The sequence below is a fragment of the Peromyscus eremicus genome, chromosome 11, assembly GCF_949786415.1.
Source record: "Peromyscus eremicus chromosome 11, PerEre_H2_v1, whole genome shotgun sequence".
Lineage (NCBI taxonomy): Eukaryota > Metazoa > Chordata > Mammalia > Rodentia > Cricetidae > Peromyscus > Peromyscus eremicus.
The window spans coordinates 8,410,572-8,435,584 of record NC_081427.1 but is presented as its reverse complement, the minus strand read 5'-3'; the positions used below and the strand labels follow the sequence as shown (position 1 = coordinate 8,435,584).

Here is a 25,013-nt window from a genome sequence, read left to right as displayed (position 1 = left end):
AAGCATCTTCTCCGTATGCCTCTCTGGGAGAAGAGCCAGGCCGGGTCTAATAAAGCTGGGTAGTTTCCACATTGTGTCTTCAACTGAGCTGACTGAGCTGGTTTACATGATTGTTCAACATTCTCCTAGCAAAATGCCAATGCCCTTATTAACATGGACCAACTGCAATGTCCAGACAGGCATTTCACAGGACAGTCACCAAATCCAGGGCAATGGATGGCAAGGCCTTTTTCTGACTTTTAGGTCAAAGGGGTAGGCAGACAATGGGTGCCTTCCTATGAGAGCTCACTACAGGGAATGATGGGAGCTCATCACAGGGAATGATGGGAGCTTACCACAGGGAATGATGGGAGCTTTCTGCTGGCAATGCTGGGTGCCAAAGAGATTAGAAGGCATCAGGATGACCAAAGAGAGCAGGGCCATGGAGGCCTCAGTGGGGGGTGAGGGATTCCCATGAGGCCCACAGGCTAGAGGAGAAGTAAGCCATGCGCTGGATTTCTGATGTGGGGCTGGGTCTTCCAGCTGAGGTGGGAGCCATGAGCAGAGCCCACCTTTTGTCCTTTAAGAAGCTGAAAGGCATGAACCACTGGTCCTGCCTGACTCCAGAGTTCATGCTGAATAACAGCTGGACTCTGCTTATGGCCCGTGGACACAGTGGACACAATGGAACAACTGCTACTAAGCCAACTCAGGAAGGGTAAAGACGTCACCACCAGCTTATGGTGGGTGGAGGGGCAGAAGGTAGAAGTACAGCCTGCAGTTTTCTCTGACAGACCACCGTGGCTGGTGCTGCTGTTCTACGGACTAGCCTTGGGTCACTAATGTCAGGTGAAATATGCAAGTTTCCACACTGTCTAAAGCAACCTAACTGATGAACTAAGGGGAAAAAAAGGGCTAAAAGGATAGAAAAGACCTTCTTAAATATAAATTAAGATATAAAAGTCAGTCTTGAAATTTTTGATTTAATAACCTCAAACTTTCACCTGAAACATCTGTGGGTAAAATGGGAGAAAAACAAAAAAGATGTGAGCGAAAACCATGTGGCTTTCAGAGCAAATGCTTACAAATCAGCTAAAACGGCATAAAAAGTAAAACCTAAAGCAACTGAAAACCAAACACCAGTAAGAACCAAACAGGAAATAAATGAGTGAAAAACACAAGAATCATAACCCCCTCCCCCCAGAACGGTGCAAATGAAAAGAGGCTGCGACATAGAGTGTCAGTCATGGGATCTGAGGGCAGAGCATGGCCTTTCTCACCCATGGCCGATGGCTGAGAGTGAGGCACAGGAAAGGGCCACAGGACAGGGACGGGGTGGGCAAGGGGACAAGGAGAGAGAAGAATAGGTCGTGAAAAAGACTAAAACTCATTATATAATTGTATGAACAGTCAAAGAATTTTAAAGACTGGAAATGGCTATGACTTTACAGAAGTTCAAAAGAGAAAGTGGGTTTCCTACTGTCATAGAAGCTTCCTAAATTATATACACACACACATACATGAAAGGAATTTAAGTGGAGTGGGTGTATAATGAGGGAGACAGTGATAGATAGCTGATGCCACCAAATAAAACCTCCAGTGCCAGAAATGGATTTCATCTTTTTGAGTCATTGGCCAAATGGGTCCCTGCGACACCCCCCACCAAGCAGCACAGGCTACTGACAAGGCTATTGGTTACTCTCTACAACTTGATGGGAAGACCCTATTGCTAAAGATTGCACTTACTTCTGTCAGTGAACACAGAAAAATTGAGCTGGTGCCCATCCAGAAGCATCACCCCTATTGGCTAGCATTCATGGTGCTGGAAGGTACTTTGCATGCATCTAAAGGAGAAAGGTCATCACTAATATCACCCAGTTATACACCCTATGACATCCAGTAGAGACCTGCCTGTGAGATATACTGCTGCAATGGTGGCACAGATGTTAAGGGAGTCACCAACCACTATTTAAAACTTGTATTTAAGCCCACTCCATGAGATGGAACCCATACCTGGGACTGCTAAAGTGGCCAAGAACTCAAGACTATGTAGGTTATGGGCCGAGGGGAAAACCTACTATAGTTATTCTGCTAAAGAACATAGAAAAAATGAATCCTGTGGTGATAATGTGTTTGTGATCTAATAAATGTAGTTTGTCTGAAGATCAGAGTGCAGAGCTAAGCCACTAGTTAGCCATAGAGGCCAGGCAGTGGTGGCGCACACCTTTAATCCCAGCACTTGGCAGAGGCAGAGGCAGATGGATCTTTGTGATTTCAAGGCCACCCTGGGCTACACAAGACTGATCCAGTCTAAGAGAAACAGAGCCAGGCAGTGCTAGCACACACCTTTAATCCTAGCACTTGGGAATCTCATGCCTTTAATCCCAGCACTAGGGAGGTGGAGACAGGAAGTGATGTGGCTGGGCAAAGAGAGGAATATAAGGTGGGAGGAGACAGGAGCTCAGTCCTTTTGGCTGAGGAGTTGGTGAGGTGAGTGGTAGCTGTGGCTTGTTCCTTTGTCTCTCTGATCTTTTGGCATTTACCCTGATATCTGGCTCTGGGTTTTTATTGTTAAGACCAATTAGAATTCATGCTACAGAACCCTAATGACTCATTTCTGTACCCAAAGAGTAGAATATCACTCAACCCTCACCAGAGAAGCTTCTTCTTGAAGTAATAGGACTTAACAAAGAGATCCACAACTGGACGATCTGCAAAGAATAACAAGAGACTTTGGAGCACTCAGCCTTAAATGAAATGTCTTCATCAGACTCCTCCCCTCCAGGTTTTAGGATCCATGAGGAAGAGGAAGCAGAAGGATTTTAAGAGTCAGAGGTAATCAATGACTTCAAGGAAACCGTGTTTTCCAGACACAACGGGGCTGAGACACATGTGAACTCACAGAGACTGTCAGAGCACACAAAAGGCCTGCACAGGTTCAAACCAGACAAAATCCCAGCACTGGAAAGGGAAAGTGGGTACCAAATCCTGCTCCTAACCAGGGAGCTATTTGCCATTGAAAGCTGCTGGGATAAGGAAAATTAGCTTTCTCCAATAGCGTGTCACCGTGTATGTTAACCATACTCTAATGTACCTTTCGTATCGCTTTGTATCGCTTTGATTTGCTTTTTGTCTTACTGATTTTCTTGTTTTAAGTTGGTCTGTTTTGATTTTCAGGTTTTGGTTTTCCTTTGCTTTCTTTGAGTTTTTTTGAGAGGGAGTAAGAACATGAAGTTGGGTGGGTAGAGATGTTGGAGGATCTGGAGGACTTAGGGGATAAAGAATACAATCAAAATCTATAGTATGGAAAAAATTCAATTAAAAAATTAGAGAGAAAGGAAAATGTTTTATTTTCCTTCCACCTAACAAATATTGTTTCTTTATTCATATATATTACTTATATGTATATACAAACAGGATATTTTATTATCTCTAAATGGTAATATCCAAGAGCATTTAACAGTCCATCAAGAGGAGATGGTTGACCAATCATAGTTCACTTCCACTCTGGACTATTATACAGTAAAGAGAATGGAGAGGATCTAAAATGTTCCCTGTAAGCAGTGTGTTCACAAAACCACATAGTCCATGACAAGGAGCTTGTTTGTACAACCAAGACACAGTTCTAGGGGCTGGTTCAGTTATTAAGAACACTTGTTGAAGAAAAAAAAAGGAAGAAAAAAGAAAACATTCGCTGTTTTTGCAGAGGACCTGGATTTGGTTTCCAGTATTGACATGGTGGCTCACAACCATCTGTAACTCCAGTTCCAAGAGCTATCATGTCATATTCTGACCTCTGAGGGCACCAGGCACACACATAATTCAGATGTACAAAACACTCTCTCATAGGGTTTCTACGCTGGGAAGAGACACCATGACCACAGTAACTCTTACAAAGAAAAAACATTTAATTGGGGTGGCTTACATTTTCAAAGGTTTAGTCCTTTATCATCATGGTGCAACACGGTAGTGTTCAGGAAGACATGGAGCTGGAGAAGTAGCCGGGTGTCCTACATCTTGACTTGTAGGCAACAGGAAGTGGTCTCAGACACTGGGTGTGGCTTGAGCACACAGGAGATCTCAAAGCCCACCCCCACAGTGACACACTTCCTCCAACAAAGACCACACCCACTTCAACAAAGCCACACCTCCTAATAGTGTCAGTCCCTTTGGGAGCCATTTTCTTTTAAACAACTACACACCCATATACATAAAATACATCAATCTTTAAAAAATTAAAACCTCAGCTCTATACATTGTAAGCCAGTGTCTATACAAAGGAGAGCATGGGCCTATAATGTGTACACACATATACATAAATCTGTGTGATTATGGGTAAAGTCCCAAAGTTTAGGAAGGAGACTGAGAGAGTAACAGTAGGTGATGAAGAAGGCAGGAGTACATGTGGGACACGAAGGACAGAAAGCTATTTTTTTTTTCTAGTTTCATTTCGGACATGTGAATTCAACTTTCTGTGTATTGAAATAGCAAGAACCATTTTGCATTTCGAAAGGATCCAGCATGTGCTATTCCTTTGAGCCAGTGAGTGTAGAAGTTGGGCTTTCTTAATTCCATTGACCATTCATGAAACAGGAATTAGATATGACTAGTCACACTGACCCAACTTAGGAAAGTGATTTTTAATTTTTAATTCATTCTGAGGGAGGTGTTTTGTAATCCGATTTTTTCTCTCTTCTGTTTAAAACTGTATTGATTATATTATATTTGACATATAATTTGTATCAATATAGATAAAATACAGTTTTGTTTTGTTTTGGCTTTGGTTTTTCGAGACAGGGTTTCTCTGTGTAGTTTTGCGCCTCTCCTGGAACTCGCCTGGCTCTGCCTCCCGAGTGCTGGGATTAAAGGCGTGCACCGCTACCGCCCAGCAAAATACAGTTTTTAAAAATAAAGATACAGGGCTGGATAAAACTGGCTGCTCTTCTGGAGGACCTCGGTTTGATTCCCAGCACCCACATGGAGGCTGACAACCATCTGTAACCTGTTCCAGAAGATCTGACTGAGGGCACCAGGCATACAAAACACTCATACACATAAAGTAAAATAAATAAGTGTTTAATTAAAAGTGAAAATAAAGATCCAGTTCTAGGAGGATCATAAGGAGCTGCTCTGGAGACAGCCTTCAGTGCAGGGGAGTCACTGTTCATCACAGACCCTTCACTGGGGCTTTAGTTTTTTCCTCCCTCGTCTTTATGACCTTTTGCTGTTGTTGTTGTCTTTGTTGTTGTTAAAACTAATTTTTTAAATATTTTAAATCAGTCGTGGTGGTGTATGGAAGCAGGATATGCTGAAGAGGCAGAGGCAGGAGGATCACAAATTTGAGACCAGCCTGAACTACACCTTGGGACTGGCAAGATGGCTCTGTAGGCAAAGGGGCTTGCTGCCAAGCCTGACGACTTCAGTGTGACCCCAGTATCTACAAGGTGGAAGGAGAGGACCAGCTTCCACAACAGTCCTCTAATCCACCACACCAATGGCAAATGTGTCACACCCACACCCACCCACACACACACACACACACACACACACACACACACACACACAGTTAATAAACATAAAAATACATTTCTAAATTATTTTTAAAACTCCACAAGGACATTTTAATTAATGACAAAAAATTCCTGAATGATAACCCATATCACAGTGTGCCACTCAGACCAAGGAAGACACAGGAAAACAGAGGTACATTCTGTCTGAGGGGTGCTCCTTCCCGGAAGGGTGACCATGAGTCAATCATTGTGAGGTATGAGGAAGCACTCATGAGAAACACCACATTAAAGACCCTGACCCTTGAAAAATAAAGTGGAAGTACGTGGAAATAAAATGTATAAAACCATATCAATAAAAACAAACGACAGGAAAGTGCCATACATTTCATAGCATTTTTAAATAATTTATGCACATAAGTTTATTCAAATATCACAATTTTATACCATGAGAATGTGTATTTTACAGGTGATTTTTAATTCTTTTACCATTGTTTTATTCTTTTCTAGTGTCTCTTTTTTCTACACTTTTAAAACAGAATTTGTCAGAAGTTAAAAGAGAGAAACACATTCTTCTTAATGAACAATATCACATTTAACTTAGAAGTTACATAACTTGTCTATCCAGAATTGAAGCTGCTGGGGTGGGGGGTGGGGGTCACACTTATTAGTGATTCCCAAGGTAGCCCTGAGGTCTAAATAGGAAAATATCTTGTATAAACTGTAGCAAAATTCCCATCTCAAAATAAAACACTCTGGAATTTACATTACTATATCCATAGTCAACATCTTTACAACATCCAGAAAAGTGGAGTTTTAGAAATGACAAAGGAAATCGCTTCACACTCAGGAAACAGTTCCAACCAGGAAGGCAGAACCTGACCCCTGGCTGTGCAGAAGTCTGCTCCATTCCTCACCCGTCAGTCTCCGCTGCTGAAGACGCAGATTCTCACACACCCAGCAAATTCTCTTCTTGCTGTTGTTTGCTTTTTAGAACTATCATTTGGACCAAGAAAATTCATCGTAGCAAACTGTGCTGTCACTTGAATGGAGCACTGGGTTCTCACCATAGCAGGCCCCAAGTTGGGGTGGAGAGGACCGTGGTGCCACTTCTGGACACACGTGTCCACTCTCCGTCAAGTGTACTCAGAATTGCACCATCTTGAACCAGTTTCTAGAACTTTCTAACTGGTGTTAGTTAGGCGCCGGATTACTACTCTCCAAATCTATGAACACAGCCTACTGCTCTGCCTAGGATGGCCAGCTTCATTTCTCTCCCATCTACATTTTCTTTTAAAACAACAGAAGTCACATCACAGCCAAGAGAACGTTTTCAAAACCAGAACTAGTCAGCCGACCTAATACGGAGGCAGACTGGGACATCCCAAAGCTCCCTTAGATAACATGCTATTCTAGGGTGTCCACCTGGGTCAAGTCCCACAGAATATACTCCCCCCCCAAGCAGAAGGGCAGCTATGGGAGGATGGGAGAGCTCTTCTGGGGGGTCCTTTTGGGTCTGGACCCCTCATGCAACTGACACACATCAAAGCCAGAGCTGACCCAGATGTGGCTGGTTATCTGCTCTTAGCCACCTGGGTCAGCACCGTACTCTAACAGGACAGCCTAGGGTGTGAAAACTCCAGCCACGTCAGCTTTCACATTATTTGGGGACTCCAGGTAGACCCTCAGGCCTTGCAATCTGCCTGAAACCACACCTCAAAACAGGTCACAGAGACACTCCCGGGGGGTTCATTGTGAGCCACTGTAGCTAGTACATTTACAAGCACAGACTTCTGGCCCTTCAGTTTGCACATGTCAGTGGTATCATACATGGTCCCCATTAATATAGCCTGCTGCTGAGGGGGGCCGACGCACAATGGTGGCTTTGCCTTTCATTACAGTCTTACTTCAGGCCGGGGCAGAGTGTGAAAACCCCATGTGTAGCATGTAGCATCCAACAGCAACACCTGAAAACCAGCCAAACCAACCCAGCCAGACCAACCCAGGTAGCACTGTTGAGCCTTTAAATAATAATAATAATAAATACAATAAAGCCTCCAGAGGAATTTTCAGTCACTTATCTAAAATGTTAAGGAATAAACATGTGACTTCAGGGGCAAAGAAATGAATCGTTGACTCAAGTTACATAGATGTCCGGAGCTGGTAATGGTGACTAGGAAGTGGCTTTTCATTCTGTGTGGCTCACTCTACCCTGGTCTGATGGTCCCAGGTATCCTTCTGTTATAAATGTGACTTTGTTGTTTTCTAAGATTCCATCATGGTCAGTGTTCCCTCCTTCATTCTCTAGAAGCCGTGACATTGTTGTCCAGCTGGAAGGGACCAAGGGCTGGAGGCACAAACCAGAATCCAGACAGTGACCAGCACTGGAGAACTCACGGGGACCCTGCTGGAATTTCCCAACCACTAGAAGAGAAAAGCCCCCTTACTGTACAACAGGAGGGAGTTTACAGTGAGAGGCCGTCACTCTGAGCAGCATGGGAAATAACTGTTGATGCCTCCAGACTCCTGGGGACTGGAGCCAGCCCCCTTCCCACAAGCCTTGTCTTATCTAGAACAACCTTAGCTCCATTCCAGAGACCTGGTCCCAGCTGCCAGCTGGGAAGGAATGGGACATGGCCTCTTGGCACACCCTCTCTGAGTCTATAAAACCCATTTTCTAGCCAACCTCATGAACCCTCCCTTTCCTGATGTGCAAGAGGAGTCAGGGGAATCCAAAGCTGGGCTGGAAAACCCCTGGCCATTTTGACTTTTTTTCGGAGGTATCGGGTGTGGCCCAGCAGCCTGGAAGGGGCTGAGGAAGGTGGGAAGTCCCTCCTGTCACCTGCTGTCCTGCTCCAGGGCAGCAGGCACACTGCCATGGAAGCCACGGTGGACCAAGTGTGCAAGGCTCCCTGATCCTTCCTGAGGCACTCTGTGGCTTCCTGTAGAATGACTGTGGATATTTCATCCCTGAAAGCAAGGCAAAAAGACCAGGGGTGCAGTGAACAGTTCTAGGGGGTTATGGATTATCCATTTCGGCGTCAGTCACTTCTGCTTATCTGGAGGTAACTGTTAACACAAGGGTTACACCCAGAAGCAGCCACAGCCATATCCACAGCCATTCCCACTGCTGTGGTCCCCATAAATCTCTACTGAGAGACAAGTCCCAAGATCTCACTTAGAAACAGCAGCTCTGACACTATCTTGGAAATATTTCTTCTGTCCAGTTTAATCCTAATTGATTTAAACATCAAAAGATTTAAAATACACTTTAACTTTCCCCCTAACTCTATTTATGTATAAATCCCTGAGAAGACACCTGTTCACTTGGAATTGACTATTCACAGTTAATACACACAAGAGCAAGCAAATCCCCAGGCCTGCTCCTCTGCTCTCCCAAGTCAGGAGACAACCAGACAAGCTGCAAAAAAACAGGGCCTTTATGGGAGCTCAAGCTGGGTGTCCAGGAAAAGCCCCCTAAAAGCAGTGGGGCTTCCTACAGCCCCTGCTGAGAAGTCACAGTTCCAATAACTTCAGCAGCCTTCACCTTGGTACTTCCCACTGCACTGGAATACAGCTCCCCCTCTGAAGCAGGGAAATGGAGTAAAACGGTTGGTGTTGTACCTGTGGACAAACAGCATGAGGAACGTGGATTGCAAGCATTTTGACACTGCCTTGGCTCACAGTGGCGGGGCCCGTGAAAAGCTAGCTGGTACTGCAGGCTATATGTATATGACAGGAAGACACACAATGCCAAAAGAGACAGGAAAGATGGCCCCAAAAGATAACTGAGGTTGCTTGTGGTCCTCACAGCCCCCAAGGAGACGTAGCCAATCCAAAGGCTTGGGTCACAAGGGTGAACCCAGCCAACTAACATCAATAGCTGTAGAGGAGGGTCAAGACCCCAGCATTCACCTTGGTACCTTTCTAGGGCTAAAGAGAAACTTACTAAATGTGATTTTTTAAACACCGAATGGTGACACCAGTGTTAAACCCACCTGGGAGTAGCCTAAGGTCCTATTTTATGGAGTTTGGGGGAAGGCTAGTGTGAGATCTCTCGTTGCTCGATGTCTAATGGTATCAAGGAGGAAAGAAAGAGATTAAGCCAGTGCCCCCCCCACTCCCTACGTGCACCCACAGTGTGGGACGGACCTCAGCAAAGGGCTTCCAAATCAGTCTGTAATATTCTGAATCTATTGCTTCCAAGTATTTACATTAAATATTCAAATAAAGTGCATGATACAGATACTCTAAGACCCAGCTGGGATTTTTTCAATGCTTTGGAAATAAAAGAAAGAAAGAGAAAGAAAACTTTTTACTGACAGGTTGGCACCCAAGGTAAATCCCATCCCCGCCAAAGTCCCCACGTACTGGAAGTTCTACAGAGTTGGTGTGGGAATGAGCTGAACCTTGGGGCTCATCAAAGGGGAACTGTCCATCAAAACGCACAAGGGACTCTCTGGAGGAGAGGGCCACCATCAGAGTGTGGCTCGCTCCAGGAAAACCTTCCCCAAACCACTGTCCAGCATCAAGTGTGTACCACCTGTTCTAAAGGTCACCTGTCTGCTCCTCAGCATTTTGCAGCATCCCTTACCCTCTGCAGCTTTGACATTTTTAAGGATATCCATGTTTGGTTTTTTCTAAGCACATATGACTTGGTTTCTACCACTCATTTGTTAAATCTGCCCCCCTTAAATAATTGTTTTCCTCAAATCGTCTGGAAGATGGTCTATCCAAGCCCTTTGCTTTAAATGAGTTTGGTCCTAGTAACATATACACTTCTGCAATGTGCCCTAGCACTTTCAATGATGATGATGATGATGACGACAATGATAGGAACAAAAGAATTTTAAAAACGAAACGAAAGTAAGACTTCCATCCCACTTGATCATTTTGAATAGCAGTCCGTGCCTTCATCAAGTAGAAACAGGCATTTGGCATCACTCAAGTTCAAAGGAAAAGCCAGTGCACAGGTGTGTCCATGGGACACGAGAAGGCAAAGGCCAGAACCAAATGGCAAAAGGGGAGAATCCCATGAGTTCTGTGTAATTCACACAGTCATTACAAGTATTTATTGCTAGAGACGGCGTTTTTAAACAAAGGGTCTCCAAACGCAAATATTAAAACTGCCTTAATTACAAAGAGCCTGCCACTCGCAAAATGCTGCAATTTTTCATAAATAACAAAATACAAAGTATGCGAAAATGCCCTTTGATAATTTAAGTTTTTAAACTCTTAATTGGGGTCCTCTGAGGGGTGACTTCTAGGCAAACTGCCCTTTGGGTGTATAGATTGCTCAGGGAACTAGTTTTAAGCAAAAACCATTTATAGTCTTTTCAATTCTGTCTTGGGAGCAATGTGAACCCCCCCTTCGTGGGTCTGGGAAAGGAGTACGGCCCAGGCAGAGGCTGTGTAATGCAGCATGCACCCCAGGGCAGAGAGGGGCACCGTCTCGGTGGCGCTGTCTACACCACCCGCAGCCTCCCAGCTGGATCCCAGCGCGGCCTCCCCACACCAGGCACACACACGGTGGGCATCATGGCCCCCTTCACGTCCTTTTCCTCCAGCGTGGTGCCCGCTTTTCCTTCTGAGCCTCTGCCTGGCGTTTCTTCTCCGCCTCCTCCGCCTTCCTCTTCTCCTCCTTGGCCTCCTTGTACCGCCACTTGGGGATCTGCAGGTGGATGCTGTCCTTGGTGTTGCCCTTGGGTGCTGCGCGCTCGGGCTGGAAGGTGGGTGCAGGGGCCTTGGAGATGCGCACTCGGGGGACCACCACACCTGGCCGCACACTGCTCCTCCGCAGCAACTGCAAGGGCAGGAGGCTGGCCTTCCGAGAGACAGGGGCAGGGGTGGATCCTGAGGCCCCAGAGGACTGGGATGGCCAGGGGCTGGCTCTGGGACCCTCCAAAGTCTGGAATTGCGGGTCAGAGCCCTCTACCTTGTTGCTATCCAGAGCACAGGCGTCCCGGTCCCCCCTAGCTGCTAGGATTTCCTGCACCGCCAGGCGTCGTTTCCCCACACAGGGAGGGTTCTCTGGGCACACGGTCTGGCAGACGACAGCAACAGCAGGGCTATAGAGACTTGTGGTCATCCTGACCATGTGATCAAGGACGCCTCCATCCTCCAGGCTCTGGCCTGAGCGGGAGCTCAGAGTGGTCCGCAGGAACTCAGCGAATCTCTGAAAGCAGTTTTTGGAACCTGGGGGCTTCAAGAGCACCTCAGGGGGAAGCGGCAATTCCGGCTTGTACTTGTCCCCAAACTGCTCTGGGCAGGGTCGCTCCATCAGCCTCTGCATGACACGAACAGCCTCCACTCGGCCAGTGTATGCAGCCCACTCCTGTGGTGACATCCCACGACGGGGATCCCTCGCTTGAACATCTGCCCCTGAAAAACAAAAACGTACATGCATCAGTGGGTGGGATGACCAGGATGCTCTTCCACAGGCAAAGAGTGATGGCAGAATTTGGGACAGTCACGCTGGTTAATTTTATATTCACTTGGTTCAGCCAGAGTACCCAGTGGTCTGACTAAATCCTGAGCTGGGCATAAGCCTAGAGAGATTGGACTCTAAGTCAGAAGGGTTATTTTTCCAAATGTGTGAGCCTCATCCAATCAACTGCAGGCTGTAAGAGCAGACACAGGTTTCCTGGAGCTCCCAGCCTGCATACCCTCTACAAATTTCAGACTCCCGAATCCCCACGATGGCATAGGACAACTCTTTAAAACGAACCACTTTACTTATGTCCCCTGTGGGCTGTTTCTTTAGAGACTTTCCAGGGACATCCCTATGTTCCTTATACCGGTTACTTCCTGGAAAATCTCTCTTCCATGTCCCCTTTTGCAAAAGACACTGAAGACTTACTCCCCAACTCAGCTGAGATCTGCGTACATGCCAACTTCTGCCTTCTGAAATGGATGCAGAACTGCTGTTCAGTTCATCTTGGTCCAATCTCAGGCCAAAGTAGTTAAAAATCATGCAGGAGTTCAAGTCCTATGACTCTCCGCTGGCAAAGCATCCAGGAGAACTAGGGCAATTATCTAGTCTGTGAGCTCCCCAGGGACCCAGCCGGGAGTGGCACCTTCATTTATATCTCATAGAGACCCACGTGTGGTGGAGCATGGTGGGTGATCAGTTGTTCTGAGCCAAGAGTGTAGGGCTCAGGCACCTCCCTGCCCTGCAGGCCCACAGTAGTCTCGGGGCTGGGAAGAGCACCTCCCTAAGCTCACCTGCTAAAAGCCTCAGTCCCACGTGCAACGACACATTAAAGAATTCCTGTCTTAGGAAAGTGGCAATTATTTGGAACTGGAATTCAGGAGGAACTCATTAGCTAGAGCACAATTTATAAACTAGGGAAAATGAAAAGGGGGCAGTAAAAATGCCACTGCAAAAATAGATGACACATTAAACCTTAATTAATTGCATGTCACTTTAAAAGGGAACAAACTGCGAAATTAAAACTTTAATGAACACTGCATGAAAGAGACATTTTTCAAACGCTAATGAAAAATGAAAGGAACGGCCGTCCGGAGCGTAGCAGTCTTCCTCCTACCTTTTAACATGATCAGAAAGCAAATGCTATAAATCAAGAAGACGAGCCAATCCTTCTACAGCAGCCCTGGACTCCAAGTCACCATGCTCCAAGTTAGTGACCCACTTCCTCAAGAAACTACTGCTAGTTACAACAGCAGCTAAACCATGAGTGATGAGTACAGCTGTCCCTGGCCTCCACAAGGGACTGGGCCCAAGACCCCCACTGGATACCAAATTCTGAGGTGGCTTGGGTCCCACATCTAAAATGGTACATTTGCACAGAACCTATGCACATCGCCCTATATACTGATACACTGAAACAGCTCCCGATTACCCACAATCCTAACTCAATACAAATGCTCTCTACCATTGCTACAATGTGTTTAGGGAATGGCAACAAAAAAGGTCTGTCCATGGAGAGAGAGAGAGAGAGAGAGATTGAGATCCAGATCTATCAGAGCCAGCTGAACCCACAGATACAGACTCCTAAGACATGGAGCTGGAAGAACTTGTTTCAGTGCTGGGGATTGAACCTAGGACCTTGCACATCCCAGGCAAATGCTCTACCATCCTAGATGATTCACAACGCACTTCATACCGATACCTTTCAAAGAGTAACAAGAGCTTGGGAAATGCCGCTGAACCCATCTCCTTACAGTGGATCACCGGAGTCCCACTCGCAGCCAGTATCACTTCACCCACTGCACAAAACTGGAGACATGACGGGTTCTCACGGTTGTGCCTACTGGCTGCCATGCTGTGCGCTGTAAGTTGCCTACACAAAATGCTCTACTACACTCCAGGAAGCATTATACTCAACTACACACAATGCATCATGGCTGGTCTAACCCAGGGTTGCTCAATGTTGAAAAGTACTAGAAATTTCCCACACAGACACACACACTAACATGCACACATGTATGAATACCCACACGCACCAATGTGTACACACATATGGAAACACACACAGATACACACCAATGTACAAACATGTATGAACACACACCAGTGTGCACACATGTATGTACACACACACAGAGGTGATAAGTCTACAGGCTAAGGAGAACTGGTGGACAAAAGAAAACAAGCAGGGTCTGTGACGTCATGGAACCGAGGTCAACCCTGGGTAGGATCTGCTCATCCCATGGCTTCTAATGAGCTGAGAGAAACAGATGTCTGCCTTCTTTAAATCATCCCCAGGGTGGGAATTTTTTGTCGCTGGAACCATCCAGAACAAGTGCTGAAGAGAACAGGTGGACCTTCTATCCCTCCGTCTCAGGAACACTCTCCCCTGGGAGGCATGAAGACCCAGGCCCAGAGGGCCTATGAGAGGAAGACGGAGAAAGAAGCAGCATTATGTCACTTCCCTTCTCTCCTGTCCCAGCAGATACCCTCCCTCCATGTTACCTATCCTACAAAACCCAGCTCAGGCCTCCCTCCTGCCACCGCAGACCATCCCTGACATCATCACCATCAAGCCTGCTCTGACCTATAACTCAGGCCCTGAAAGTACAGCTTTGTGATGCAAGGGCCACCCTCCAACCCAGCAGGGATGGCCAGCCTCCTGTGAGACTCAGCAAGTAGGAACCCAGCACTCCTGGGAAATCAGCAGGATTTCACTGCTCACCCGGGCCCTCAGCTCACCTGGGCCCTCGGCTCACTCGGGCCCTCAGCTCACCCGGGCCTTCAGCTGGCATTCCCGGAGTGTCTAAGTCTCTCAGAGGCCACAAGAGAACATGGTCACTCTCATCTCTCTCCCCACCATGCCCCTTCCTAAGGTCACAGTCTACAAAAACTGCTCCTGGGTCTTTTCCGTGGAGACTCCCTGCTTATGGGCATCTTTCTGGCTCATAATCTGAACAGGAAATTTCTGTCTTCCTTATAAACTGAAAGCAGCTGCTGTGTTGACACCTGGTTTCTGAGAAGCGTGCAGTGAGGGCCTGAGATGAGAGCAAGCACGCAGGGAAGAGTGTCTGTGGTGTACTCCTCATCTCTTTTTCTCTCGCTTCCATTCCCCAGAACCACAGGAGGACGCTAGACTCAGGCTGCAGCAATTACATCACACCTCAGGAATAAAGTGAACTGTTAAGCAAGTCTGGAACCCGGCAGCCTCCATGAAAAAAAAGAAAGAAAGAAAGAAAGAAAGAAAGAAAGAAAGAAAGAAAGAAAGAAAGAAAGAAAGAAAGAAAGAAAGAAAGAAAGAAAGAAAGAAAAAGAAAATCACATCGTTGACACAGCTCCTCAGAGCCACTTACGGAAATAGACCTGTCACTTTGGTGCATTAATATTCCACCGGGTTAACAAGGTGCTACATGTCCCTTTCGATTCTTATCAGAATGGCTGACAGTATCAGGAAGCCTGATCCAAACAGCCACCAGGTCGGTTTGCAGAACTGGCTGCATTTGCCATTAAATTCAGAGTTCCGATAATCCTAACATTATTTTATTCTACCTGACAATGAAGGGAAGGGCTGACATGTGCCTGCGTGTTGCCGACTGTGGAAAAATCTAAAGGGTTCAGGGGGGTCAGCCAATTCAATCATCCATCATTCTAGGTGAAGTGGTTCCAACTGAAGGTAATAAAATTGCAAGTCAGAAACTCAAATCTGGTGTTAAAAGCACTCAGGAACTGAGAAGTCCTGCATTCTAAAAAAAAAAAAAAAATGGATTGAGATACACGTGTTTTACACTAATATGCAGTACTGCGTGTGCCTTTTGCTTTTATGGTAATCACAGATGACCACTCTGGAGTCGACTACTGAATCACTGTCCTCCGACATACATCAGTGCACTCTATGCTGAGGGGTCAAGTTCAAGAAGAGCACAGGCACCTGGTACCTATGAATACCTCCATTTTCTTAATACTATGTATTTAAATGGAAATGAGAAATCAAAACAGCGGTGTAAACTTTTAAAATATCTCAACGGGCAGCCTTACTGCTGTCTAACAAACCCAGGGAGGCCACTCACTTACACACTGGATTCTTTTAAAATACAGCTACTCTGAAATGAAAATGAAGCTCAGGTTCCTGATAATTATAAGCTAAGAAGACAGGTGTAACCTAGAATATTCTAGAGGCCAAGTGCTCCCATCAAAGCTTCTTAGGGAGCTCAAATGCACCCTCCAAAGTCGGTGTAGTCCGGAGCAGAGCAGACCAGGAAGGAGGACTGTGTCCAAAATCAGAAAGGTCTCTTCTTCCTTTTTTTTTTTTATCATATCACTTCAATTAATTATATCTGTGGCTCTTAGTAGGAGACAATCACATTCCTAGGGGTCATTTGGCAATATCTGCAGGCATTTTGGGGTGTCCCAACTGGAGGGTACTCCAGTCATCTGGCAAGTGAAAGCCACAGAAGCTGCTAATGCCCTACATTGGCAAGATGACCTCCGCAAAGATTGAGCTAGCTCCACATGTCACTAATGTCAAGAAGTTATGTATTTATTAGCACAGATACCTCATCTGACAAGGATAATTTCCAAGGAGAAAAATATACTGTTTTTCATGCATTCACAAATAACTCCTGATCCTGTAAATGTATCAATAATGAAAGCTGATTGTAACCAGCACGTACTGACAACTTCTTCCAAGGTCGCACCCTCTCCTCATATGAACAAAATCCCACCTACAACTCCCTGTGATAAGGCTGTCATCAGTCCTTTGTCACTGTGTGAGGCCCAGAGAGGTAAGTGACTGGTCCACATATGGGTAAGTAGCCGGCCGCACAAGAAACTGTACTGGATTTGGGCTTGTTTCTACTGCACTCTGAAGAACACAGCCAACCATGACGTGCACTCCCAATGATTGTTCTAGACTTCAGTGGAGAGGGGAGAAGCTCGCAGTGGTGGTGGGGGATCAGTGGGGAAGAGTTAAGTCTGTAGACCATACATCAAATGTGTAAGCGAACAGCGGGCGTGGGTGGGAAGAGCAATGTTAACACCAAGCCCGAGCGGCCTCATCTTCCAGGGGCCGCGGAAGGCATTTCTGAGAAACTGTAAATGCTGCAGCCGATGCCTGAGACAGCAGGAGACGGAAGACGACACTACAGGAACAGTGATTTCACCCCCTGCCCAAAAAAGTTGATCATTCAAATTAATTACTTGGGGGAAATGCACTTGATGTGCTGATACCCTAACTTCTGGGTGGAAGAACATAAAGCGGTCAAGATCCACACGTAGTTATAACTAGATCTCGACACGGTAAAAACGGACAAATGGACAGAGCCTCAGATAATCACCATTTAATTAGGAATGACTATTTCTCATTGAAATGAAACAGGAGGGCCTTACCTCTACGGAAACCATTATCTAGCTTTTAAAAAATAAATTCGGTTGCATGAAAGGCACAATCGGTGGGATAAATTTTAAAATATACTGCAACATGTATGTGTTTATTGAATGCGTGTATGCACACATGTGCACACATGCCACAGCTGGCACATGGAGGTCAAAGAACAACCTGCAGGAACCGGTTCTCTTCCACCATATGGGTCCTGGGAGGGATCTAATCAGTCCCAGGAGTCAATTCTAATGATGATTTTTTTTTCCCCCAAGAACGTTTTTCTATCTCCCAAGTTCCTTTCCTTGCTCATTAAATCTGGGGTGTTTTTCTTAACAGTATTTTCTAAGACATGTAGATTAAAGCGGGAGGAAAGAAAATCCAAGGTTGTGAACCCCACAGCTCCAGACTAATCACAAGGTCAAGGTGGAAAGACACCGCACAATGCCAAACCACAAACAACCAGTAAAGACAGAGCAACTGTCACAGACCAGAGGGGATGGAGGACACGAGAACCGCATGTGGGTGCCAGCTGGGGACATAGGACAGAAATAGGGCATTCATGGAAGGACCGATGTCTAGAACAATGTCACCACCCTTGGGTAACTAGGACCAGATGAGCCTTGTGATCTGACCTCTGTCCTCAAAAACTCATATGCTGGAACTTTGTACCCACTGTGATGGTAATAAGAGCTGGGACTGATAGGACATGCCCTGTCCTGAGAGCAAGGCCCCACATGGGATCAGTGCCCTTTGTAAAGAAAGTCTTATGGGAGATACCTTGACCCTGCTATATGAAGACACAAGGAAGCTTGAATCCTCACAGACATCACATCTGCTGGTGCCTTTATGTCAGGCTTCGCAGCCTCTAGAACTGAGAACAGCACATAGATACTCTTTATAAGCCTTGGCTACATGCTGTGCACAGAACAAAGATTATTTAAAACAACCACATGAAGTAACAGCAACACCCTCTGTGGTGTTAGTTGCTAACTCTGAACCCACTCTTATGTGCACTTGACATTTTTTTTTTCTCTCAATTAATTCTCAAAGAAACCTGTTCATGTTGTCCTAGCAATGATTCTTTCAGGTTCAGGTCAGGAAAAGGACTCAGATCAGTCACAAGGACTGTCATATGGGGGTCCATCAAACATCTATGAAGTGCTATCATATTCGTCCTCAGGGAGGGGGAAGAGAAGAAGGAGGACAGGGGAGTATTCGGGATGTCAAGAAGGACATACAGAGTAAGTGCACAGTCATACTGATCTAGCTGCGGCCTAAGGATATCCCCACAGAGGCTCTGCAGGAGCAGCCCATCCTAAACCCTGTCCCCATCATCTGGGTCATCTTCAACACTGTGGACCTCAGGACACAGGCAAGGCCAGAAGGAACACTTCTCCTTATACACATGTGTGCTCAGGTGCCTATGCACACGCACATAAGTAGCTATACATGTGGAGGCCCAAAGCTGATGTCAGGAGTCTCCCTTGAGCGCCTCCATTCAGCTAGTCTAGCTAGCCAGCTTGGTCCTGAAATCCCCTTAGTGTTAGAATTCCTCACCACTCCCCAAGCTACATGACCGCATGTGTGCTGTCCGGTAGCCAGGCAAGAAGCTTAGTCATCCTAGGGCCTTACATCCTACATAATCCATGCGCTGCATGATCACGTAATTTGCACCCAGCATGGTCACGCAATGTATGCGCATGCATGGTGTAGCTACATAAGCCCATATGCACATGTGCATTATAGGGGGCTTTGTTGTGCCTCGTGGCTTTTCTCACACAGTAAACAGCACCACTTAATAAATAACATTGCACTGCTTAATAAATAACACTTAGTGTTTTTATCTTCCCAGTGTGGAATTCCAGGCGGGCTGCCATGTCCACTGAGCATCAGTCTACCCACTAAGCATCCACCCAGCCCCCATAATATACACTCTTAAAGAATAAATCTGAGCACAGCTAGAGGGTCTATAGACAGACAGGGAGGTGAGGGACAATGTCAGCAGGGAGCAAATGGGGTTTCGGAGAATGGCGAGTGCTGTCTATGATTAATCCTCATTGGCCAGCTCTGCAGTCATTTGCTTTTGAGAGATGTAGACAAGATCTCACATATCTCAGGCTGGCCTTAGACGTGCTATGTAACTGAGGATGGCTTTGACCTCCTTTTCCTCCTGCCTCTGCATCTTGAGTGCTGGGGTTACAGGCATGCATCTCCACACCCAGTTTTGTGTTGTGCTAGGATTGAGTCCCAGGTCTCTGTGCATGCTGGAAAAGCATTCTGCTGACTGAGCTATATACCCAGCTTACTTTTGCCTTTTCAAAGAAACTCAAAGGATGACAGCCATACAGCTCAGAAAAAAAAAAAATCTATTCCTCACTGCCACGGTTTCTGTAAGTGGCATGGGTCTACTTAAGATGCATTCTTTAAAAGAGCCCCCCTGGCATGTCTAGAGCCTGGAGACCACACAGGACAGGCGGACTTACCTGCCAGCATCAAGGCTCGCACACACTCCGTTCGGCCCTGCATGGCTGCTTTCATGAGGGCTGTGAAGCCGAATATGTTCCTCCTTTCTAGGTCCAGACCGGGGAAATAATTCAGCAAGTAGTTGGTGATGGTGGCATGCCCTGAAAGAGAATTATACACGCATGTAGACTCACGTACCCACAAAGCTGATCACTTCTATGTGGCAAAGAAAGACAGACAGTGTTCATCACCAAACAGTGTTGGCTTCACCTGTGTGTGTGTGCTCTTTCAATCCCGACACAATTCTCCTGGACACAGAGGGCAGAGGAAAGCGGGAGACACTACTCGGAACACACAGTGCAGTTCATCTGTGGCCCTTCCGTCTCTCTCAGGTGAGGCAGGGGCCAAGGCAGGTGGCACTGCCACATGGGGAGAGTGAGTCCACTTCCCCACAGGCAGGGTATAGTCAACTCCCAGCAGGAGTTGCTCAGGCAAACAGAAGTCAGGCTGCAAAGGAGCCTGGGAAGCATTTCCAAGTATGGAGCTTCAGTGGAGACACACACCGAAGCAAGAATGTATCTTAATTCATGCTGGGCACCTCCCGTTACCACTTAAAACATGTTGTATTTCTCTCTCCCTTTGTCTCTCCCAACTCCTGCTCCACACCACCTCATGTGTGTGCACATGAACATACACACACACACACACACACACACACACACACACACACACACACAGAGCCATAAAACCTGAGCAGGTGAAAACCCACATTTAAGAACACTGATCTTCCCTTGTTCCTCACAAACAGAATATGGTTTCTGCTCATTCCCAGACCTTTTAAATGCCAGGCACTAGCATTAGGGGCCTCTTAGCCGGCAGGAAACCAGCTGCCCGCCTAGCAGAGATGGTGGCTGAGTCTACCGCCCCAGCACTCCTCAGCCACCTAATCCATCTTCCCTAGTCCTTCTGTGATTTATTCCTCCCCACCCACCCTCCGTGATCAAAACCAGGGCCCCAGTTACAGCAGCCTTGTCGCCAGAGCTGGATAACCATATGGGGCTGGCTTGCACACTACAATTTGGCAAGCAGTCTTCTTGGCCTGTACCCCTAGAACACAAGAGCAACCAACCACCACTCCTCCCCCAGCCCTTGACAACCAAGAAAGTATCTAGACATGACCTCATGCTCCCCGAAGGGGGCTATGTAAGATCATTTCCATTGTTCTCACTATTTCAGGACCATCCACATGGGACAAAAAGACAGTTTCCTTTGCCCACCTCCCCGTGTTCAAATGCACCCCTCCCCTGAGCTTCTCTCTCCATCCTGACCCTGCAGAAGATGGCCAGCAAGCCTTGGGCAATGAGAGATTGCAGAAGTCCCTCTTCCTCTGCCCTGGGGAAAGGTGCTGGGTGCCCAGAGCCATCCCAATCTTACACAGGTCAGGCTGTCTCAGTCTCCCTGCGCAATCCCACTCTACCCATGCTCCTTTCAACTCCACTGTCAGACCCACAGGTACAGGGCCTCAGGGGTGTCCCCACCCTCTCTGGACTTCACAGCATCCTCCCCTTTACCTTTACATTTAGGGAAGTCAGATCCCTTTGGCCCAGAGTCCCCTTCCCAGCATGATTCCGGGGCAGTGGTTGAATGGGTGATACAACCTAGAACCTTGGACCAAGAAACCCTTTGGGGGCTTGGGGGCTTGGGGGCTCTCCTGCTTGCCGCAGACTGAGAAGTCTAAAGCTGGTGGCAGCTCAGAGAATCTGTCTCCCTGCTGTGGCTGCAATCCCAGCCAAGCTGGTTTCAGGATGGAGGCAGAAAGTAGAGGGGGCACATATGTCCTCAGCCTTCACCCCCCTTCCCAGTCCTTCCACAATATTAAAGCACAATATTAAATCTACCCAAGATACTGAGTAGCTTCCGTCAGCCCAACCACACCCAAGTGACACAGATATCCAGGATGGACCCTCTGTGATCCCTTGAGAAGGACATTTTATACTCCAGGCTGCTGTCCATGGTGTCCAAATTGAATCCTTGACCAGTCACCAACTTAAAAGTTAAAAATAAACAAGCCACATAAACTAGAGTTCTGATTCTTAAGAAGCAGGGCTATGGCTTACCACCGAGCTCAGCCACGGCTATGAAAAGGTGGGTCAGCGCCTTGCTGACTGTTATGAAGCCAACAGGACCAGGCTGTGACTCCAGGCTACATAACACACAGGTTCCAACTTGCAACGGTACTTTTTGGACTCACGGACTACTTGGCCTCCTCTGTGTGAGGGGGTCAGGATGAAGCTGGGGGTCAAGAGACCATGGTGGCTCAATAGTTCTAGAGCTGGTGGGGTAGTAGACCTTTGCTCTTAAGTCAGCTTGTGTTCCGCTTGAACACGTGCTACACCAGTCTGGTTTAGACCGGGTCTCAGCGAAACGAATTGCGATTTGTTTCGATCTTTTCCTTTAAAAAATGTGACACTGCATGTCACAATTTGCAGCAGGTGTTGTTTGTGTACACACACACACACACACACACACACACACACACACACACACACATCCTTGGCAAGTTGAATGGGCAGAGAGAAGAAAACAGAAAATCTATAAAGCAAACTGCCCACTGTACAGATATTGTATGTATATTATGGGATGCATGGGAATCCTGCATCCTGACTGCAGTCTGGAACTCTGATGACCCAAGAGTTGCTCCTCTTCCCCAGGCTTTTCCAGAAGGGAGAACAGCGCCCTGACCATGTAGATGGCTGTGTTCAGTAGACATTAAAGACTGCGTAAATATTAACTATTCTCCTTAACAAGCAGAGCAAGTGGAGACTGGGGTGGAGTGGGGTGGAGCTTACAGAAGGAGCAATCCAACACCTGACAGTCATGGTAGAGGTCCTGCTTTAATCCCCCAGGGGGATCCATGACAGGTAAACAACAGGTGCTCGCTCGTGCTTGTGCGCTCTCTCTCTCTCTCTCTCTCTCTCTCTCTCTCTCTCTCTCTCTCTCTCTCTCTCTCTCCCTCTCCCTCTCCCTCTCCCTCTCCCTCTCCCTCTCCCTCTCCCTCTGTGTGTGTATGTGTGTGTGTGTGTGTGTGTGTGTGTGTGTGTGTGTGACTCCCTACCTCCCCCCAGTGAGCCTTACCCTGCCCAAGAAAAGGGCCCAAGTGGTGCCCAACATAACTAAGAGGTCACCACTATACTTAAGAGAGCTTGCTCTAGAAATACTAGAGCTCAATTCCCAGCCCTGCCCCTCAAAATCCCAAGTGGTCCTGAGAAGGGGACCAGTTTTTCTGTGTCTAGAAAATAGGGAGACAGTATCGACGCACAATGACAAAAGGCACAGCCGTGGAGGTGTGCAGAAGGTTCCCAGCAAAACAAGGCAAACACAACGTTTCTGATGCACACCTATACCCCAGCATGTGCGAGGCAGAGGCAGAAGCTCAAGGTCATCTCAGCTTCGTAACAGGTCTGGAGCTCGTCTGGAATACATGGGAACCTGCCTCAAAAAAGCAAACAATAAACCAACAAAAACCAACCAAACAAAAAAGCAAACCACATATAGAAACTGGAGACCCTGAACAGGCGCTCCACTGTCACCAGGCAGAAAGTGACTCCTTATTCCTGACTTGAGGGCTGAGCCTGGAGACGTCTCTCCAGAGCATACAGAACATGGGAGAGGGAAGTAGGGAGGGGAACTTCACGGTGGAGAAACGCCACCACTACTGAGCCAGGCGACCAGAGTTGTGCTTGTAGCACATGCCCTTTGAAGATGGGATGAGGTGGCCCTGTGCACTCTGATCCTACAAAACACTCCTAGCTGCAATCCAGTCACCAGGAAAGTACCTGACATGGCTCAAATAAGGGACGTCCCCCTATACACCAGAACCTGTGTGCAAATCTATCAGGATCGTCAAACACCAGGGCAGGCCGAGCAAGTGTCACAACCAAGGAGCCCAGAGACACAGAAATGCAACATGGAATCCCAGGTGGATGGGAACAGAAAAAGGACATTAGAGGCCAAGTGTGGTGGCACATGCCTGTAATCTTAGCATTGAAGAGGCTGAGGCAGGAGGATTGATGCAAGTTTCAGGCTAGTCTATATAGCAAGCTCCAGGACAGCCAGGGCTACATAGCAAAACCCTGTCTTGGAAGGGGATTGGGGGCAGGGATGACAGTAGGGACCATTCAAGGAAATCTGAATAAAGAAGGGATTTAGTCACTAACTGCCCAGCTTAGTTTTATGACAATTTGACACAAACTAAGAGTCATCTGGGAAGAGGGATTCTTAATTGAGGAAACACCCCCATAAGATTGGCTTGTAGATTATTCTGTGGGCTATTTTCTTGATTAGTGGTTGATGTGGAAGCTCCCACCTCACTGTGGGTGGTGCCACTCCTGGACAAATGGTCCTGTGTGTACGAGAAAGCAGGCTGAGTACGCTATGAGGATCAAGCAAGTGTTCCTCTGTGGTTTCTGGCTCTGTTCCTGCTGTCAGGTTCCTGCCTTGAGTTCCTGCCCGGGCTTCTCTCAGTGGACTGTGACCTGGATATGTAAGCAGACTAAGTCCTTTCTTCACCAAGTTGCTTTTGGTCATGGTGTTTTATCACAGCAATAGAAACGTAACTAAGACATTCACAGTGTGTAAATATTGGCTCACTCACTCTGTCAATCACATTTAATGCAAGATCTTAACAGGAAACTGGGTGAGTCGTGTGCAGAAATTCTCCGTGAAGTCTGCTGTCTTTCTATTAAATCCAAACTCGTCTAAAATTGGAAGTTTATTTTAAATTAATCAAGGGAACACAGTCTGAGCTATTGTTTTGGATGTGAGGCAGGAATAGCAATTGTGGCTGCTGCCTGGTGTGGATCCTCTTTTGCAAGACAAACGAGTGATAATGCCACATGATATAATGCAGATTAATATAAATAGGTTAATTTAAGTTGGAGGAGCTAGTTAGGAACAAGCCTAAGCTATAGGCCAAGCTTTCATAATTAAGAAGTCTCTGTGTCATTTTTTTATGAGCTAGTGGCCCAACAGAAAGTCTAACAATACTTGTCCAGGAAGCTGTGCTGTACATGGGATGAGGTCTGGACCATCAGGAAAGTAATAGAGAGGGGAAGATGATTGAGAGCACTCCTGAGAACTGAGTGGGCAGGTCTCTGTGCAATACAAGGAGACATGTCAACCCACCTCCTCCACCACCCCACCCCTGTGCTCAGGGTCTAGACAGACAGGAACAGAATCTCCACGTGAGCAGGTAATT

At 46.8% G+C, this 25,013-nt stretch overlaps 1 protein-coding gene across 1 annotated transcript in view; it reads right to left on the bottom strand.

The window, feature by feature from the left end:
- Nucleotides 1-6,696: 6,696 nt before the first annotated feature.
- The window catches only part of Ankrd33b (ankyrin repeat domain 33B), a 77,175-nt gene continuing 58,858 nt past the window's right edge, over nucleotides 6,697-25,013 (bottom strand). Inside the window, exons 3-4 of the mRNA XM_059276335.1 lie at nucleotides 19,777-19,917; nucleotides 6,697-11,867 (exon numbers count right to left, since the gene is read on the bottom strand). Of these exons, the coding sequence (XP_059132318.1) occupies nucleotides 11,035-11,867; nucleotides 19,777-19,917 (974 nt within the window). The 3' untranslated portion in view covers nucleotides 6,697-11,034. The remainder of the gene's footprint in view (nucleotides 11,868-19,776; nucleotides 19,918-25,013) is intronic.